The sequence below is a fragment of the Dermochelys coriacea genome, chromosome 1, assembly GCF_009764565.3.
Source record: "Dermochelys coriacea isolate rDerCor1 chromosome 1, rDerCor1.pri.v4, whole genome shotgun sequence".
NCBI classification, from domain to species: domain Eukaryota; kingdom Metazoa; phylum Chordata; order Testudines; family Dermochelyidae; genus Dermochelys; species Dermochelys coriacea.
In genome coordinates this window covers 7,865,076-7,885,013 of record NC_050068.2, presented here as the reverse complement: position 1 = coordinate 7,885,013, position 19,938 = coordinate 7,865,076, and the positions used below count along the sequence as shown (strand labels likewise).

Below are 19,938 nucleotides of genomic sequence, written 5' to 3'. Positions count from 1 at the left end.
AACTGCACACATCCAGGGAGGACATGAGAGCCCAGCTCCCAGTTAGGGGCCTGCCTCTCAGTTACATTTAAGGTTATTTTATGTTGCTCTGAAAGCGTAAAGGGGTCTCTAAATGGGCATAATCAGCCCCCCACTCCCTGGAACCTTTCTGTGCAGGGAAACCCCTGGCCATGTAGAAATGGCTCAAGGGATCTGCACAAGCTCAGCTCACAGGGCACGGGGCAGCTGGGGGGCATGGCCAGAATGTGTAAGTGAGAGCAGCCCTGAGGCTGCATTTGCACCAGTGACCCATGGGGAAATGCTGTGAATTCCCTTGCTGAGCTTCCGGGCTGGGCTGTCTAGATCCCTGTCTACAGCTAATGACGAGACGGGAGTTCCAGGTGCAGCTCAGCGATCAGTGCGTGTGACGCATCCCACGGCAGGGAGTGTCCGACCCCGGGGCGACCCACTTGGGCACATGCCACTACGCTACAAATTGAGGTGCGGTTCAGGCTGGCGCTTGGGCTCTGATGGACCCTGAGAGCTCTAGCTATGTTCCACAGTACAGTAGCCCTCCCTTGCCCACTCACATCAGGCCCAGATAGATTTCACTCTCCCAGACAGCTAGCGGGGCCCTCGTCTAACGCTGCGTAATGATAGGACAGCAATAATGGAGATCACACAGCGGTGAGACTCCAACTGGCCGCTGCTCTACCAGATAAGGGAGGAGCTCTGAGTTTTTCTGGCGTGAGAACAGGGTCAAGGTCCAGGCCAGCTTTCTGCCTTCCTCCTTCCCCAGCAGGAGACAAATGACAGCAGATAGGAGCAGACCAAGCCATTCAGATACGAGAACTCACCCACCCAAAACTCAAACTCAGACCTGAGCTGGTTTTTCCCCAGCGATTTGAAAAGAACATGGTTTAACTATTGGGTGGCATTTCTGAATTTCTAACAGCCCTTTGCCTTTCTGTAGCACTGCCCACAGCGCTTGACAAATGTGAACAAACCAAGTTTCACACACATGCACAGCCTCTGAGATAGAGAAGGATCATTACCCCTGTTTTCTGAATTCGGAAACTGAGGCACAGTACCATCTCACACCGCATCACTGGCAGAGCCCTGACTAGTTCTCTGACCGCCTGAGTCCCAAGCTGGTGCCAGGTATACAAGGCTATCCGGCCCTCACACCTGCCTTTACTCTTCCCCACTCTTCCCCCCCCCCACCCCCGCCGCTCTTCCAAGTTCTGCCCAGGGCCCAAAATGAAATCACTGAAATACCAGGAATGACAACGTTTCCAACCCAACCTCATCCACAAAGATGAGGAAAGAGCCACAGAAGCCCAGCTAAAGCCATCTTTATAAAGGCCCTCTGAGGGCAAGCAGCAAGCACATCAGGGAAGCCCAAGGCTGGGCACAGGCCCCGATAATCCAGTAATCCGCCACTGCCCATGGGCTACTGTTAGCCGGATTGATGTACATCAGCAATAGATACCTAGGTGGGGTGGGACCACACTTGGGAAAGGCAGCTGATTGCTGTGAGCAAAGCAGGCTGTGCAACTCCTCTGCCAGCTGAGCAAAGCCAGGGGATTCTTTACTGGAGCTGCTGGACACGGACAGACCGTGCGGGTGTCTCTGGCTCCCACACAGAATATCACCAGCCCATGCTGCTCACTGGCCCCGCACAATCTGCCTACAGAGGGAGCTGCCATGGGAGGAGCTGCTGTCTACACTGCAGAGGAGACATTTACTGGAAGGAGGATCCCAGGCAAACACCATACCCGCAGCCCCTCTGAAATGCACCCACAGCCACACTGTCGGCGGAGGGCAGCAGCCAACCAGCCCCCAGTGAGAGCAGGAGGGGACATGCTGGCAACCCCCCAGCGCTAACGAAGAGCAACGTGAACTCTTTCCTCTCCGTGGAGAATAGGATCCGGGGCTCTGGTGGTTATCCTTGTCTGTGTGGCCATGGATTCGCTTGGTAGTTTAATGAGCTCATTCGGCACATGTCAGGGGATGCACTGCGCTAACGAGCAACTTATTTAGTGGCGGATAATTGAGTGGGGCTTGTTTGATCTTTGTTCTGAAGATTGATGAGTAGTTCAGTGCTGCCTGTGGCCAGGCTGGAATAGTAAAGCAATGCCATCGATTTCCTTTGAACGCTGAAGGGAGGCGTGAATTCCGCTCACTCTCGGGTAATGGCCTTTGCTGGCAGAGCCAACCGGTGCCAAGTGATTTGCTAGCTCTGTGGGGCAGGGACACAGTGGGGAGCTTACCCCATGGATGCCCAAAGATCACTCAGCACCCACGTCCCCAGTCCCAGTCCAGTGCTGCTGGCTCATAAGTGCTGACTCCGTGGGTGCTCAGTGCACAGAGGGCTGATTAATTTTTTGTGGGCCCCACCCTCCACTCCACGCGTTCTCCGCCCCGTGGCCCTGTCCCGCTTGTCCTCTTCCCCTGAAGCCCTGCCCCTGCTCAACTCTTCCCCCTGAGGCCCCGCCCACCACTCAGGTGTGGGCCGGGCGTGGAGAGGAGCACTCACCGGCAAAACCAAAAGTCAGCGCCTGGGCACCCTGGCACCGGCTCCATGGGGGAGCCCCAGGGAGCTGACGTGGAGACGGAGCTGTGGACAGGGGACGTATGTGGGCACTGAGGGGACGTGTGTCAGAACATGTAGGGTGGGGTGGGGCGGAGGTCGCAGTTGGCATGACCCGGGAAACCCAGAGGCGATCGACACCTAACAGAAGCACTCAGCGTGATCTGGGGTCTGCTCACCGGCGGGTTTAACCCTTACTTGGCCAAGCTCAGTTCAGCCTGGCTGAAGACTGGAAGCTAGGCTGGGGCCCTTTGTGGGAGGGAGGGGAACCATGCGGAGGGGCAGCCAGATGCTTGGGCACCTCGCAGGGGGCAGGTTGCTTGTCATGGGACTGGGGGAGGTTCTGGCGGCGGACAGGGTTCAGCAGAAATTGGAACTACCCAGAAAACGGGGGGAGGGAGGATGTTACACCCACAGGGGCTGGAATCCAGGCAGGAACCCCTTGCGAACAGCGCTAGGGGAGTTTGATCGTCCCACGTGGAATCCCTTCGCCTGGCTGTGCCCACTGCAGAACTGTAACATGTCCACGACCACGATTAGCCCAGGGTGGGCCCCCCATTGCCCCAGCGGTGCCCCAGCACCCACTTTGCAGGATGGGCAAGGCAGGCTTCCAAGCCCCAGGTGGAGAACTCCTGTGGCAAAGAGACAGAGGCTGTTCAGCAGCCCCTGTCCCCCACCTGCCCTCTCCAGCACTGCCCTGTATTGTGTGCTTCCAAACACAGGTGCCGCAGCTTAACAAGTCCTTTCCCCTCTGACAGGCAGCGCGTGCCAGCCAGGTCTTTAATCAGCGATTAAACTTCACCCTGGTAACACGACAGTGGATTAATATGGCAGAAACGGCCCATCTCCCCCACCACGCAGCGTAATGAGGCAGGAAAACAACCTGGCGTGTGTGTGTGTGTGTGTGTGTGCGATTGAAGTCTCAGTTACCCCATGACACAGGCCCTGTGCCAGAGCCCTGCAACCTCTGGCGAGATCCGCCAGACCTGTGGTATTGATGGTCCCACCACAGCGCTGAGGCAGGAGCCTGAGCACCTCGCTGGGTGAACATCAGCAAGAAGGAGCGTAACGAGTCTCTGGCTGCCCAGGCCGGGGTGGGCATTGCGGAGGGTTGTAAGGCAGCGTAGGAGCACCATTTGCTCACGCTGGCAGTGTAGGAGGAGGGAGGAAGTCCAGGGACCGCTGATGGATGGATCCGTGTATCTAAGACAGGCCTGCTGCCCCTGCAGTCTGGCAATAGAAGCAAGGCCAAGTCTCAGAGCTCCCATCCGGAGCCAAACGTCCCCGGATTTCTGATCGGGGTTTTGGTTCAGGCCGTTACACACAAGGGCCAGCTGCCAGTTTCAGCTCTGGATTTTGAGCCTCCTGAGCTCACAAGCACCAGGCAATTCTTAGATCGAGACGGGCTGTTTTTCTAAAAGCTCTGCTCTAGTTCAAACCGGAATGAATGCAGGGAAGCTCTCTAGCCTGTGTGACACAGGAGGTCAGACAGGTCCTTGGAATCTCTGAATCCAAGCAGGGATCCGAAGGAGGACTCGGCCACGGCATTCTGAAAGTTGATGGGGAGTTTTCCCATGGTTTAAGCATCAGCATAAGAGAAAGCACAAAGATTCTTGTGGGAGAAGCAAATGATCTAGGCTGGCATTCTGGGGGCAGTAAACACAGGGGTCAACCACGTGATAAGACTGGGGATGGGGTGGATATGTGATGTGGGGATAGATGGAGAAGGGCTTTGAAAGTGAGAACGTGTGTGTGTGTGTGTGTGTGTGTGTGTGTGAAAGAGCATGCGAGAGAGAGATGCAATGGAGAAGGCACCCGGGGCTGTGCAATGATATAGCACCACCGCTTGGGGAGGGATGGGTGAAACCTCAGAAAGATCCAGAAGCTGGGAGAAGCATCCACATAACATATGTGGAAACATATCCACATCCCTTTGGGCTGCGGGGCAGGCCGGTCTCTCTGCAGAGCAGGAACTCTTGTGCTAGTTCCACTCCCTCATTATGACTGGGACTTTGCATTTCTGGGGCAAAAGGTTCCCTTTCCTTGCCCCCCCAACATAACTGATTTCTCCCCTTCATAGCCCAACACAGGACCGGGCCAATCTGAGGACTCTCCTGAGGGTCTGCTATGATATGTGGAATCACAGTCCTCCTTAAACAGGATGCGTTCATCAAATCCCAACACTCTACAACCACTAAGATGCCTCCACTCAGCTCATGTTCCAGCTTGGTCTCCTTTGTCTACCAGGAATTCTATATAGCACATAGAGACATTTAGTGGCTGAACTGTAGACTGCAAGGAAACATACTGCAGTGGCTGTGAAATGATTCCGTTGGACACTCCCCGTAACACGTGTAATGATGCCCCTGAGCAGGTTGCCTACAGGGATTATTCTTTGGACCTCAGGGGCTGAATGCATGAGCCTTTATGGGTCCTTTATCCAGACGACTGGGGAAGGAAATCCCATGAGGCCCAGATGCTTGATCCTCGCAATTAAAAGGGACATGCTTGCACCAGCTTTTGCCAGGTCTCCATCAGTACTACCGGGGATGGAACAAGCAAGCTGGATTCCACACTTTGCAGGATCCGGGCCTGCCAGTTCCCAGCCTATGTCTTGTCTGAGCCTTAGTGAAAACAAAGTAGGCCAGGGCTGGAAGCGCCACCTCGTTGTCAGTGACTTTCCTTGGCTGGGGTACAGCAAGCACATGTGCTGGGGGAGGATTGGGGGATGCTTGTTTAGAGAAGCTGCAAATAATTAGGTGACATGTTTCAGTGTTTACTGTGCCGGCCTGGCCGCATGAGCAGCAGGAGCTGCCTGCCTCGCTGTTTACTCCTTTGGAGATGCTGCCATCAGTTCCAGCACAGAGCTTTGGAGCACGGGCGGCAGATGGTTTAAAGACATATCACCTCGATGCGTGGTGTGGGATCGACCTCCGTGGTGACCGACATCCTCAGAGCAGGTGCCAAGAGGGCAGCGGCGGGACAAGTGTCCCACACAATGCTCCTGCCTTGTGGGGAAGGGACGGCCAGGCTCCGTGAAGCAAGGGTACTAGTTGTGACGGTGGCTGCTGAGATATGGAAGCTGCTCCGGGAAGAAGTGGACCCAGACCCACCAAACACGGCTTACACTGGCCTTGCCACACCTGCCAGATTGAAATGATCTTGGACTGGAACTGAAGCAGCAACGTAGAAGTGAAAGGATCCTTTCTCCCTGTGCCGGTACCCTCAAGTATTCATAATAACAACACCTAGCTCTTATCATCAACCTCATTTTACAAATGGGGAAACTGAGACACAGAGCATCTGCGTGATTTGCCTCATGTGGCACACACAGAGTCCTTGGTAAATCAAGGACTTTAACCCATGTCAGCTGAGTCCGACGCCTTTGGCTCAGCCACTGGACCATCCTTCCTTCCAAAACAACCTCACCTACTCCTGTGGAAACTCAGTAAAAACATACCTGCCCCTAAACTGTTCCCTTGCCCCATATACACTGCTTTATGTCCTGTGAAACACAAACCGTGATGGCTGGGGTTCTTTCCCTTTCATGAATGTGCACCAGGATCCCCTGTGATTTCAGCACTGCCCTGAGAACGGAGGGTGTTAGTTAACCTGGTCTCCCATATGCTGGCTTTGCAGAATGCAAAATAGCATAGGTCCTACCTAAACAAGGGCTATTTTATTTCACAGTGATAGAATTGTTGGTAAAAACAAAAACCTGAAATACAAAATATGCAAAAGGCAGTTCCCACCACTAACAACATGTAACTAACCCAAAGAATGACTTAGCTAGGGACATGACAGGTTCTCCATCACATGGAGTCCTTAAATCAAGACCGGATGTCTTTCTAAAAGAGATCCTTAGGCTTGGTAGGGTTAGTTTATTATCAGTAAATGTCGATTTCATCAAACACACACAAACCGAGGGAAAACCAATAATCGAAATGTGCAACTAGGCAAAGGAAGAAAAATGCTGTTTGAAAACTTCTTAGAGTCTGATTTAAGGATATCGACTTTGTATATTTTGACATGTGATTTGTGTTTTAACATTTATAAAGCTTTAAATTATTGTCTGACTTCCCCTCCCTGCAATGTCTGACCCTCCCATACTTCCCCACAATTGTGAAAATGTAAAAATCCATATTTTTTTAAAAGCTTAAAACGAAACATGAATTTGATCAGCCTAAATTACATAAAAAACAAACTGAATTCTGCCCAGCCTGCTCATAGGCGTTCAGAAACAAGGTGTGGCATAGCGCCCTCTAGTGCATGCTGCCGGCTGTCACCGGAAGCGGGCTAGAGAAAGTTGCGGAAGTGGGCAGGGTTCAGACACTGAATCTGGTTGCATCCATCATGTCGCTGAGGTAATTGTTAAATAAAAGCATTTCACTGAAAGCCGAGACGTCCGGCTTCCCAGAGACCCTTGCTCTTTGGTGGCCAGAGATGTCCTGGAGAAAGATGGCAGGCCTCAATTTACTACCCCCCATCCTCGGGCTTTCAGCTGTAAGATACCAACTCACCCCTTCTCCTATGGGATTGCCAGGGGAGCGCAAGAAGCATGTGAAGATGAAGCACCACGAACAATGAACATTAGTGCACCGCATGGGACCCTCCTATGAAATCATTATTAATAACCTTAATTGTATGGCACACTTGGGGGATATGCCACCCTTCTGTAGAAGTGGAGGTCTGGATAACTGGGGTGCCCCTGTTTTCAGACCTTTTACCCATGGGGTTTGTTAAATCTACCTTCAATTTAGGCACTGGTCGTGCCATAAGCTCCCCGCTCCCACTGGGGTCTTTTCACATAGGATCTCATTCCAGGATCAGCTTAGTTTGTAAGATCTAAGAGTAGATTGTTTCCTCCGTGTGTTTGTACAATACACAGCACAAGGTGCCCCAGGGTATGACACAGTGGTCCAGGGAACCCCTCAGAATTTAAGGCCGGAGGGAACAATTACGATAGTCTACTTTGCCCTTCAGCATCATACAAGGCCCCTAGTCATTCCCACCCTGATCCCTAAGCAGTTAGCTCCTCGTCCCACCCAGCTCCTGATCTCAACAGCTGGGGGTGCTACAGACAGACTCTGCTGGAGCAGACTTTAAGAGCCAAGCTTCAGGCCTGCAGATTTTAGCAGGTGAGCAACAAGCATGATGCTCTCAAGGCAGCCCTACCATTCAAAGGGTTAACTCGGGCATTTGGAAATGCAGGAACTTCTCCATGTAGGAAAGATGATGGAAAAGTCAAATATTGGTTAAGCATTTGCTTCTTAAGGGCTCCCATCACCGGTCAGGTTTCATAACTAAGCAGATCCATGGCCATGCCCCTTTGAAATGACACTCCCAGGCACACCTGGGCCTTGTAATTTAGGGAAACATCAGGATCAAAACATGAATTACAGCTGCGCCAAATCAACAGAACCCTCCAGGGTCTGGCTTCTTTCTAATTTCCACGCTTGTTCTCTGCAGGATACAGGCCGATGTTATTTTAATCATGGGCATTTTAATACCCCTCAAAGCTTTTTTTTTAAAAAAAGATTCCAAGGGATTTGATTCCAAAACGTTGCACACTAGAGGAAATGCACCCAGAAAATTAAAGGAAAAAGAGCGCGAGAGAGAGATTTGTCAGTTTAACCCATCCCTAGCCGGCCTGTAAGGCATGCAGTAGGAGAAAGAAGCTGTGCGTGGATGGGTGTAACATAACATCACTTCTCCCCGCGCTGCTATTCCTGCTGGCTGAGGCTGAGCAGTGGTTGCAGCGGTTTCCCTGCAAATAGTTCAGTAAGGCTTGCTTTTCCGTTCACCTGCCAACGCGTGGCACTTCCAAACCCACCCAAAGGAGAGATCTATAGGGAATCTTTCATCCGGTCATGTGACAAATGTCAGTTAAGCCTCAAATCCCACCCGGGAGGTTAGGTCAGGGATAATATTCCTATTATCCTCCCCAGAGCGTAAAACCCAGCTCTCTCCAGGGAAAGAGTTAGCAGGATAATGGGTCAGGAAATCAAAGGATCTGCCGGGGTGTCCCAGCTGACTCCACAAGCAACTATTGCTTTCCAGGGGCCCGAAGCAGCAGCCTGCGTGTGCGTGTGGATGCGCACCCATGTATGTGTGATTGTATCTAGCCAGCAAGTTAAAGAAGTATGGGCTGGATGAATGGACTATAAGGTGGATAGAAAGCTGGCTAGATTGTCGGGCTCAACGGGTAGTGATCAATGACTCCATGTCTAGTTGGCAGCCGGTATCAAGCAGAGTGCCTCCAGGGTCAGTCCTGGGGATGGTTTTGTTCAATATCTTCATTAATAATCTGGAGGATGGTGTGGATTGCACCCTCAGCAAGTTTTCAGATGACACTAAACTGGGAGGAGAGGTAGATATGCTGGAGGGTAGAGATAGGGACCTAGACAAATTAGAGGATTGGGCCAAAAGAAATCTGATGAGGTTCAACAAGGACAAGTGCAGAGTCCTACATTTAGGTTGGAAGAATCCCTTGCACCACTACAGACTAGGGACTGAGTGGCTAGGCAGCAGTTCTGCAAAAACGGACCCATGGGTTACAATGGACAAGAAGCTGAATATGAGTCAACAGTGTGCCCTTGTTGCCAAGAAGGCCAATGGCATTTTGGGATGTATAAGTAGGGGCATTGCCAGCAGATCAAGGGATGTGATCGTTCCACTCTATTTGACATTGGTGAGGCCTCATCTGGAGTACTGTGTCCAGTTTTGGGCCCCACACTACAAGAAGGACGTGAAAAAACTGGAAAACGTCCAGCGGAGGGCAACAAAAATGATTAGGGGGCTGGAACACATGATTTATGAGGAGAGGCTGAGGGAACTGGGATTGTTTAGTCTGTGGAAGAGAAGAATGAGGGGGGATTTGATAGCTGCTTTCAACTACCTGAAAGGGGGTTCCAAAGAGGATGGATCTAGACTGTTCTCCGTGGTGGCAGATGACAGAACGAGGAGTAATGGTCTCAAGTTGCAGTGGGAGAGGTTTAGGTTGGATGTTAGGAAAAACTTTTTCACTAGGAGGGTGGTGAAGCACTGGAATGCGTTACCTATGGAGGTGGTGGAATCTTCATCCTTCGAGGTTTTTAAGGCCGGCTTGACAAAGCTCTGGCTGGGATGATTTAGTTGGGGATTGGTTCTGCTTTGAGCAGGGGGTTGGACTAGATGACCTCCTGAGGTCCCTTCCAACCCTGATATTCTATGATTCTATGTACATGAAGGGGGGATTCTGGCAGGATATGTGAAATTTGTAATATATTTCTGTGTGTGTGTGTGTGAGTGAGAGAGAGCATCTGCAACATGTGAGATTATATGTACATGACGGGGGCTTGTGTGGTGGAATGTCAGTTTCCTTATCTATTCCTCTCTGCGTGCGGGCGTGCAAGCAGAGCGCCCGCAAGCGATCCTATATGTACATGATGGGTGGAAGCATGGAGGGACATGTCAGTTTCACCATCCGCCCCCGGGCCTGCGAGCCCCCACCAGAGCTGAGATTGGGGATAGAGGCCATGTGTCCGGTTCACTTCTGTGTGACTGCTGCCTTGGCGCTTGACTGATCCCTGCGGTCCTCTAGACACAAGATCGGCACCCGACGCTCAGCCATGTACAACAATTACCAAAGCCGGTTTGCAGGCAGCCGGCAGGATGGCCTCACCCCCACAAGGACTGGCTGCAGGTAGCAGCTCCTCTCTTCTTGGGCGTGGTGAAAGAGTTATTCAGGCAGGGGTGAGGAGAAAACCCGGTGACTAAGGGTGTGCAAAGAGCTAGCACAAAGCGAAGCAAGGCTGCAGTGGTACCTAGGTTCTGATTTCTCCATGCAGGGCTCAAAGTGAGGCAGGATTTTAGTGGGCCCCAAATTGTAATTTTCCCCTACCATGATTGCTGCCGCTTTCCCATCTCGGCCTGCTCCAGTCCATCTCAAACACACAAGCTGGGCCAATTCCCTCCTGCCGCCATCACAGTCTCTATACTGACTTCCCTTTGCTATCTGCATTACACTGAGCCTTCTCCAAGGCCCCATCCCTGCCTACACCTCCTCCTCTACAGCCAGCCCTTCCCTCTGCCTGCTCCCTTCTGTCTCCTGGTCCCTCCACCTGAGATGTTCTGTTCCCCCACTCTCTGCCCATGTGGCCAGAACACCCTGCCATGCTCAGCAGCAAAGAACAACTCAGGCTGAGTGCAATGTAGGTCATGGAGAAACAACAAGAAAGAACAAAAGTCAAGGCTCCAGGAGGTTGCGCTCTGTGTGTGTGTGTGTGTGAGAGAGAGAGAGTGAGTGAGTCTGCAGGGGCTCAGAGAATGTAAAGGCACCGTGTGCAGAAAACAAAAGGCATCGTAGTCCTGTGGGGACAACCACCCCAGATATTTATAAGATCTGTTCATATTTTGCTTTACTCTCTGCTGGGATGGTGACCTGTTGCACTTTCTAGCTCACCTGCTCCCAGCCCACAGCTCTGGTCAGGTGCAGAGGAGATTTGAGCTGGGATTTCCAGAGGAGCCTACCAGTTGAAAGTCAATGGGAGTGAAAATGCCAGCTCAGGGTATAGGTTACGTCCCAGCTGCACTGCTTGTAAGCTGCCCCATGAGATGCCCTGGGACATGTGGCTGCTGGCCGTTATCCCAGCGAGACCGAAACACTCCCTGCAACAGGAGTGAAACTGGAACTTGTGAGCTAACGCAGAGCAGGGACTCGGTGATATGAGCTGCTGCCCGTGTGGGGAGAGCATTTCTCACTCCGGATAAGCAGTGAATTGCCTGTGAAGATAATAGTGTAATTAAAGGTTTCAGAGTAGCAGCCGTGTTAGTCTGTATTCGCAAAAAGAAAAGGAGGACTTGTGGCACCTTAGAGACTAACAAATTTATTTGAGCATAAGCTTTCGTGAGCTATAGCTCACTTCATCCAATGTGCTTATGCTCAAATAAATGTGTTAGTCTCTAAAGTGCCACAAGTACTCCTTTTCTTTTAGAGTAATTAAAAAGAAATACTCCTGTTCTTTTTGCGGATACAGACTAACCTGGCTGCTATTCTGAAAAGTGTAATTAGAGAGGTGCTGTGGAGCCACTTGGTGGTTTCAACTGGCATCTCAAATTGAATTGCCTCTGTAGACTGACCCCCCCCAACCTGGTAAGGCAACTCCCATCTTTTCATTCACTATGTATAAATATACCTGCTTCTATGTTTTCCACTCCATGCATCTGATGAAGTGGGTTTTAGCCCACGAAAGCTTATGCCCAAATAAAAGTGTGTCTCTAAGGTGCCCCAAGGACTCCTCGTTGTTTTTGCTGATACAGGCTAACCCGGCTGCCCCTCTGAAACCTGTCAGCTTGGGCAGACAGTTCTCCACACGTGGCCAGGCAAGTCATACCTCCGCTAAGGCACAGCCCCAACCCTGTGGAGGCATTTTCAGGGCCCCATCACCAAATGTGTTTTTCTTAACAGCCCCTTGGGAGGCAGGGTGGGATCCTCACCCCCACTACCCAGATGGGGAACTAAGGCAAAGGCGGCCTAAGGGCCGCTTGACAAAGATATCAAGGTGCTTGCAAAGAGGGGCCTGGGGGGATTTTCACAAGCACACCAGCCCCGCTGGCTACCTGGCCCTCAGTAACTTGCCCAGGGTCATGCAGGGCGTCTGTGGCAGAGGTGGGAATTGAACCCTAGTCTCCCAAGTCCCAGGCTGGCACCCTAACTGGGCCATCCTTCCACGCTGTGGGCAGCAAGGCAGCCAGGGCTCCGGCTTTCTTGTGTGTCGATTGCCAGGGCAGCATCAGCCCTCGCCCGCTTCACCCCCCGCAGGCACGTGGAGCTTTTCTGCTGGGGGGACTCCCTTCAGGGCAGGAGAGGCCCTGGTAGCGGGGGGCTGTGGGAGTCCTGGTGCCAGGGAGGAGAAAGGCACATGGCCTCCACAGACAGACCGGGCAGATCTCAGGGGATGCATGAGCTCTGTGCCCCCAGGGGGGCTGCCTGCTGCTCAGTGCCCTCAGAGAACCGTCCGGGAGGACTGAGCAGGGATGAAACCTGCCGTGTCCTAGGAAAATCCAACCGGTTTCTCTACGAGTTGCTCCTGATGCCTCAGGCCCCTCTAGAAATGCCGGGGGGGGTTGCTCCTCTAGGGTTCTAGGCAGGATTGGAACCAGTCCCTGGGGGAGGGGATGCGAAACAGCCCAGCCTCCGTACTACCTAAGAACATCAGAATGGTCTTACTGGGCCAGCCCAATGGTCCATCTAGCCCAGTGTCCTGTCTTCCGACAACGGCCAATGCCAGGTGCTTCAGAGGGAATGAACAGAGCAGGGCAATTACCGAGTGACCCATCCCCTGTCGTCCAGTCCCAGCTTCTGGCAAACAGAGGTTTAGAGACACCTAGAGCATGGGGTTGCGTCCCTGCCCATCTTGTCTAATAGCCGTCAATGGACCTGTCCTCCATCAACTTATCTAATTCTTTTTTGAAGCCCGTTACAGTTTTGGCCTTCCCAACATCCGCTGGCAATGAGTTCCACAAGTTGACTGTTCATTGAGTGAAGAAATACTTCCTTTACTTTGTTTTAAACCTGCTGCCTATTCATGTTATTGGGTGACCCCTGGTTCTTGGGTTATGGGAAGGGGTAAATAACACTTCCTGATTCACTGTCTCCACCCCATTATGGTTTTATAGACGTCAATCATATCCCCCCTTAGTCGTCTCTTTTCCCAGCTGAAAAGTCCCAGTTTTATTAATCTCTCCTCATACAGAAGCTGTTCCCTCCCCCTAACCATTCTGGTTGTCCTTCTCTGTACCTTTTCCAGTTCCAATATACCTTATTTGAGATGGGTGACCAGAACTGCATGCAGTATTCACTGTGTGCACCAAGCCATGGGAAGCTCACCCTTTTCTCTTCAACCTAGCAGGACCTTCTCCCGAGGGCCCAGCATGAGGGACGTTCTGTGCCAAGGATACAAAACACCCTCCCGACACACACACACTGACACACACCAGGTACAGAGAGCCTCCACCCCTGCTGCACTGGCACACTGGGTAAGCTGCCACTCGCCCCACTGGGTAAGGTGCTGCCCCCCCATACACAGTGGGTATGATTCCCCCCACTGACACACTGGGTATAGCAACCACCCCCCCCATACACACACACTGTGTACGGCGCAACCCTGGACTGATAAGATCCAGTTAGGGCCCAGCAACTGGCTGTGTCATCCTGAACTGATAATGTATATGGACCAATATATGTCCCCCACTGGATGGAATCAGAACTGCTCAAGTGCGTATCACTCCCCCTATACTGCGAATGGCCATTAGAGAGTCTCCTTTAGCTTAAGCACTTGGGGGAAAGAAGACCTGAGTTCTAGTCCTGTTGCCCCGTGGAGGTCAGAATGGCCACGATGCGGACCTTAGTGACAGCCATGACCTCGCAGCTGGATTTGTTAATAGTTGTGCTCCTGAGATGTTTGGACCCTAACACCCACCCTCTCCTTGTGTGTGGTCGTGGAAGGGGTTACAAGAGACATCCGAGCCTGACTGGCCCTGCACAGACTCGAATCAGCTACATCAGGGCAGAGGAAGCCCAGCTGTCTAGGCTAGATGGAAGGAGAGTGAGACGGTCCCTTAAGTACCTTGGGCATAAACGATTCAGTCCTCAGAGTAGTGCCTCAGGGAGAGAGGCAAGGTGCCCTAAGCCTACAGGCAGCAGAGTTTGGTTCTTCTCAGCACAATAACCTCAGTGACTCAGTTTCCCCAGGTATGATGGCACTTTCCTCATGGGGGAGGGGACGGTTGGGCAGCTGAACTTGTCCCAGCTTGATCTCCAGTGGAGAATAGAGATAAGCCAGCTGAGCTCAGTTGCCTTGGAGCAACATATGGGAAGAGACGGTCCCTTAAGTACCTGAGGTCTAAATTATTAATCACAACACCATGGTGCAAAAAGGGGGTCCCTGTGAAAGGGAAACTTGTCAGGAGAAGAATCCTATTCAGTCCCTTAGCTCAGTGACTACAACGCATCAGGCTGGACAGCCTTCACCGTTTCCCTCCCATGGTTGGAAGGAGTGTGTGTGTTTGTGTACATATGCACACAGGCAACCTGCGTTATCAAAGATTTTAAGAGCTACGCAACCATCTGATCTCACCCAAGGTTCTTGACTCACGGGAAACTGGAAGAGTTTTTCAGAGCTTGTGTACTTCTCATTGCTTACTAGTTCTTCCAGTTCATGGAAACAGATACCGCTATCCATAGTGTGTGTGTGCGTGCATACACGCAGGTACCAACACCCTGTGCTGGATGGACTTATAACTGCTCCAGTGTGTGTCTTAGGCCCTACACTGCTAATAGCGAAAGGAAAGTCTCCACTCTACCCCTTTTTATTTCAAACACAAAGGGGGGAACTTTCAAGGCACTTCCATTTGTGCCTTGAAAATTTCCCTCAGGCTGAACTTTGGGATCCAGTCTGACAGTTCCTCGGTTGCATCAACGAACACATCCATCAGGTCGGTAGAGTCACGCCAGCAGAACTGCTTTCAGGGCCTGGCACAAGGCCCTCTCGTGTTTATAAAAGCACCTAGCACAATGGGGCTCTGGCCCACAACGGAGCCTTCTACGTGCTACTGCAATACAAATAAATAATAGTGCAACATATGGTACTTCTTAGCAAGGAAATGCTGTTGGACTGCACTCCCCAGATGGGCAGGTCTGGGGTTAGAAATTAGGGTAGTCTCCTTTTTCCACACTGTTGTGTAGTGTTGCTGTGAGCTGTTAACCAGCTGCCACAATCCCACCCCAGAAGTGGCTGCATTTCAGTTATGAGTAAAACAAAAGGTGCATTTTAGTTATGGGTGAATTAATTTTTATGTGTATAGAATAATCCACTGAAGGAAAGGGACTTGGAACCATTACCTGGACCTAATTTTTGTGGCTGGCCTAGCTCCTAAAGCCTATGCACTCTGAGATGAGGAGACATTGTACACATATATAGTAAGAGACAGTCCCTAGTCTAGAGCTTGCAAGGGGTGGGTGGGGAAAAAGGAGGATTCTTATCTGCATTTTGCAGGTAAGGAAACTGAGGCATAGAGAGACGCAGTGTCCAAGGTCATACAGGGAGTCTATGGTAAAGCCACAAATTGAACTAACAGCTCCTAAGTCCTAGACCAGTGTCTTAGCCACTAGACCATCCTCCCTTGAGGAGGAGGAGGAGGGGCAGCTCTGGGAGGGGATTTTGAAATATGGACCCGGATCCAAACCTATGAGCATCAGGTATGGAGTGGGAAGCAGCAGTGCGGTTCAAGTTGCCCAGGGCTGACAGCTGTTCCCGGGAGACTCTCCCCAGCACCGACTCCAAACACCTACTACAAGCCCCCTGGCCAGTGCCAGGTGCCCCAGAGGGAATGAACAGAACAGGTAATTATCAAGTGATCCATGTCAGCCATTCCCAGCTTCTGGCAAAACTGATTAGGTAATGCTGCACATGCTACTGAATGGGGGTCCTGGCTCACCCCACATGAGAGCCATGGCTCACCACAACATTGCCCAGCGAGCCAGCTGCACCTCACGTGAACAGGAAGTGGGGGGGTGACCATTAACCCCCTCCCCAAAGGGACCCCGCCATAATGCAGCCCTGCACGCTCCCAGGCGAGACGGCAAAACCCCAAACCATGCCAGACAATTGCAGGGACAGTGTTGTGTCCATCTGCTCTCAGCGAGCGGGTCATGAATCTAAACGTGGCCTGGAGCCAACCAGCCCTGATCCCCTTTGCTTTGTATTCTGGAGAGATCAGATGGGAAAGCGACTGCGATTTGCGGTGGGGGGGAGTCACGGAACCAGCTTCCATAGACCCCCCCCACCCAGCCTGCAGCTGTGCAATCCCTGACTCAACAGGGGAGCCAGCCCTGCTCCCCCAGGCAAGAGACTAGCAGGGGCCTGGCTCCGAAAGGAAATCAACATGCACAAGGATTCCTTAGCAGCCCACACTGCCCTGGACTGGGTCCAGGCAAAGCCCAAGCTGGGAAATGCAGCTCGCCCCTCAAAAATGTGACCACCCCGCAACTGCCCCAGCATGTCAACAACCCCAGCAAATAGCCCGGGAGAGGGAGCTGCGTGTTGCAAAACCGCCGCCGGTCTATTCATCTCTTCCTGGGGAACCAGGCCAGGGAGAAAACCCAAAGGAGCCCCCCTCCCTTCTGAAAAGTCCCGTTTTTCCAGCCTAGCTGCCTCATCTCCCAAGGGCTGGAGCTGCCGCGCTCCGATCAAACAAAGCGACGTGCGCTGGGCACCCTGGCGGGTGGCAAATGCCCACCGAGAGCGAGAGCCCAGGATAACGTGTGATTCATTGAGCTATGAATGTCTCATCTGAGAGCGGACTGCTTGGAGTCTGCATTCTCTCTCCTGGGCCATCAAATACCATGCACAGCTCTGCTGCTCTGCACACAAAGCAAATGCCTAGCTCTCCCCCCCCCCCCAAAAAAAATCCTAGTGGATAGACATGCACTGGGATTTGCAGGCTGAACGACAGCTCCTTAGTGGTATCTACAGTCCAGCAAACATCCAAATAATGCAAGAGCAAGAATCAATATCTGCAGCAGAATAACCCACCTTGTAAACAAAATATATATATATATATTAACCAACCTGGTTCCTTTGTCTCCCATGGCCCAGGCCAACCTTCCAGCCACTTGTCAGGGAGTCAGGGAAGGAGCAGAGAGGTGTGGAAAATTACCAGATGTTAATTTGGAGCCAAGGAAGCCAAGGTCTCTTTCGGCAGGCACTGCTGCTCGCGCTCTCACCCACACAAACCCCAGCTGCAGACGACGCAGCGAACTCCACGGGGCTGTCGCCTTCCTCCGTGTCTAATAACAACAAGGCGGCTGGGCGTGTGTCCGTCCGGCTCTCAAGTGCCTTTGTTTCTGGAGATCACAGAATGGAACAAACCCAGCTGTTGTGCACGGATGTAAAACCAGCCATGAGATTACGGGCACAGGCGGGAATCCAAGGCACCAGGGACACACACACACACACACACACAGAGGATCCCTTAGAGGGAGGTTGCTCTCAGACACGGCTGCTCCATCTCTCCCACTGACAGCTTCCCCTCTTGCTTCTAGGGAGAGAGATCCACCCTCGCTCGGCTCTGAGCAACACTGCCTCCTACTCCAGGCTTGCACAGCTCAGGACGGAGCCGTACACAGCTGCTGCAGCCAGTGTGGGGAACGGGCTCAGGCAATAATCATCATCATCATCATCTCCACTCCGGCTGCCCAGAGCTGCGTGAGAGCAGGGGGCTGGCTCTGCTTGTGGCCTGTGAACTCCAGAGCGTGTGTGTGCTCGGGAGCTGGCCAGGTTGCACATTTCTACGCAGGGGAGTTTGGGTTTCCTGGAAACACTCGGTGACCCTTCTCATCCGATGAAGTGAGCTGTAGCTCACGAAAGCTTATGCTCTAATAAATTTGTTAGTCTCTAAGGTGCCACAAGTACTCCTTTTCTTTTTGCGAATACAGACTAACACGGCTGCTACTCTGAAACCTTCTCCTTCTGACGCCAAACAGCTGGGTTTGGGTAGAAACCATCCCACTCTGGCTGCTTGGCTTGCAGGACAATGCACAACCGGTCTCACTCAGGCGCTGTCCCCGGAACTCACCCCCGGCCAGCCTCTTATTAACAACCACCTTCCCCTGTGGCACATTGCATCCGAAGGGCTTTATTGATGAGAGACTGGAATTGCTCCCCCTCCCCCGAGCTGAAATGCAGCCACCTCTGGAGTGGAACATGGCTACCGCAATACACGGCCTCCCAGTGCTTAGCAAAGTTCTGCACCTGGGGAAAGTAGGTGCCTTGTAACCAGCACTGGCTTCTAATTTGGGTGCAGGTCAGAGCTCCCCTCATGCTTCGGGTGCACATCCGAGCTTCAGTCATGCCATACTGCAATGTGCACGAACACAGAGTGTGTCACATCCCCCTCTAGTGAGAACAGCCTACCACTGCTGCCAGCGGATGGAGTTACTCCTTTAACGCAAGCAGCAGATGTCAGCGGTGTGGTGTTTAAGGGCCTGGGTTTAAACCCTCCTGATGACCCCTGGCATTTGCACAGGTGAGCAGAGATGCTACAGCTACTGCCCCTCACGCCCCCTGCTGGCCCGACACAGCCTGTTTATTCACTTACTGGGCGCGGGCTGGGTAGGCAGAAGGGGGAAGCCTTGGTGGGTATGGATGCAGCCACATGAGTCTGCTAGATAAGCTTCAAACCGTACAGTGACGCGTAATGGACCACATCTGAACAGAACAAGTTCAATGTGCCTTTAGGAGACAATGGAAAAGAGGAGGGACTAGGTCATCCAGTCTGGCCTCCTGTATATAAACCCAGCAACCCAAATCAAACCAATGTATTACAGCCCACAGGAGACTGGACTATGCCACAGGCAGAGAACAGGAGGCTCCAAGGTGCACCAATGCCTGAGGCCCCTGCCATGGCGGGGAAATGATTAAATGAGACATATCCCGACGATAGTGAGTGACCTGCACCCACATGCTGCAGAGGAAGGAGGAAAAAACACCCCCAAAGGTCAGTGCCCATGTGACCTGGGGGGAAATCCCCTCCTGACTGCACACAGGGCGATCAACTAGCTCCTGAGCACATCAGCAAGAACCAGCTGGGCAAGCACCAGAGATCTTTAAAGGTCTCGCTTTAATTCTTGAAAAGGACAGCAGTGGCCCATTCTTGTGCACACAGTTTGAAAACTGCTAGCCCAGTGTGAAGAGCTGCTCTCCAGTGAATGAAGGGTAGCTGAATGATTAGCTAAAGTCAGAGGATTTGGGGATGGGGCCACTTGATCCTTCCCACAGGCAGGAGGCAACAGGAGGCAATCTCCATTTCTCAGGCAGATGCTGAAGCTATTCAAATATCCCGAGCTTGACTCTCCTCAGCTCCCTGCAGTATTATAGACGGGGGTTCTCTTCCCACAGAAGATGTTTATTTTCTGCACAAATGTGAGTACCAAAACATTTTAGGCTGAAAACCCCAAATATTTCCATTCCCCAGGTCAGACTACATCACCCATGATGCACCTCAGTCCCCCTTCTTGCAGAGGGGAGGCATTGCATCATGGGAGTCCCTGGCTCTGAGGCATGATGGGTGATATAGCCCAGCTGACAGAAGAGCCACAGTTCCCATGAAAGACAATTTTCAGCCAGGCCTAGTTACAAGGATACAACAAGTGGGGACAGGCTCTGTCATTTACTCTGCCTGGAGCATAATGGAGCCCTTGACTTGGCTGAGGCCCATAAGAGGCCTTGGCAGAGGTACGCTGTTAATCAGGTGTGAGTGGAGAAGCGGCCCTCACCCAGCTGCGTGTGTATGAGGGACCCCTTTACAATAATATCGGTAATCTT

The 19,938-nt window shown here is 52.2% G+C and overlaps 1 protein-coding gene across 11 annotated transcripts in view; it reads right to left on the bottom strand.

Annotated features, from left to right (window-relative positions):
- Positions 1 to 17,946, bottom strand: part of ARRB1 (arrestin beta 1) — a 182,037-nt gene extending 164,091 nt beyond the window's left edge. For 4 of the 11 annotated variants that reach the window (XM_038404921.2, XM_043504013.1, XM_043504008.1 and 1 more), the window contains exon 1: positions 17,185 to 17,940. In XM_038404921.2, coding sequence (XP_038260849.1) covers positions 17,185 to 17,204 — 20 coding nt within the window. In that variant the 5' untranslated portion in view covers positions 17,205 to 17,940. Of the gene's footprint in view, positions 1 to 17,184 lie in introns of all 11 variants that reach the window. The other 7 variants (XM_038404906.2, XM_043504012.1, XM_043504010.1 and 4 more) reach the window with 6 other exon arrangements.
- Positions 17,947 to 19,938: the final 1,992 nt, after the last annotated feature.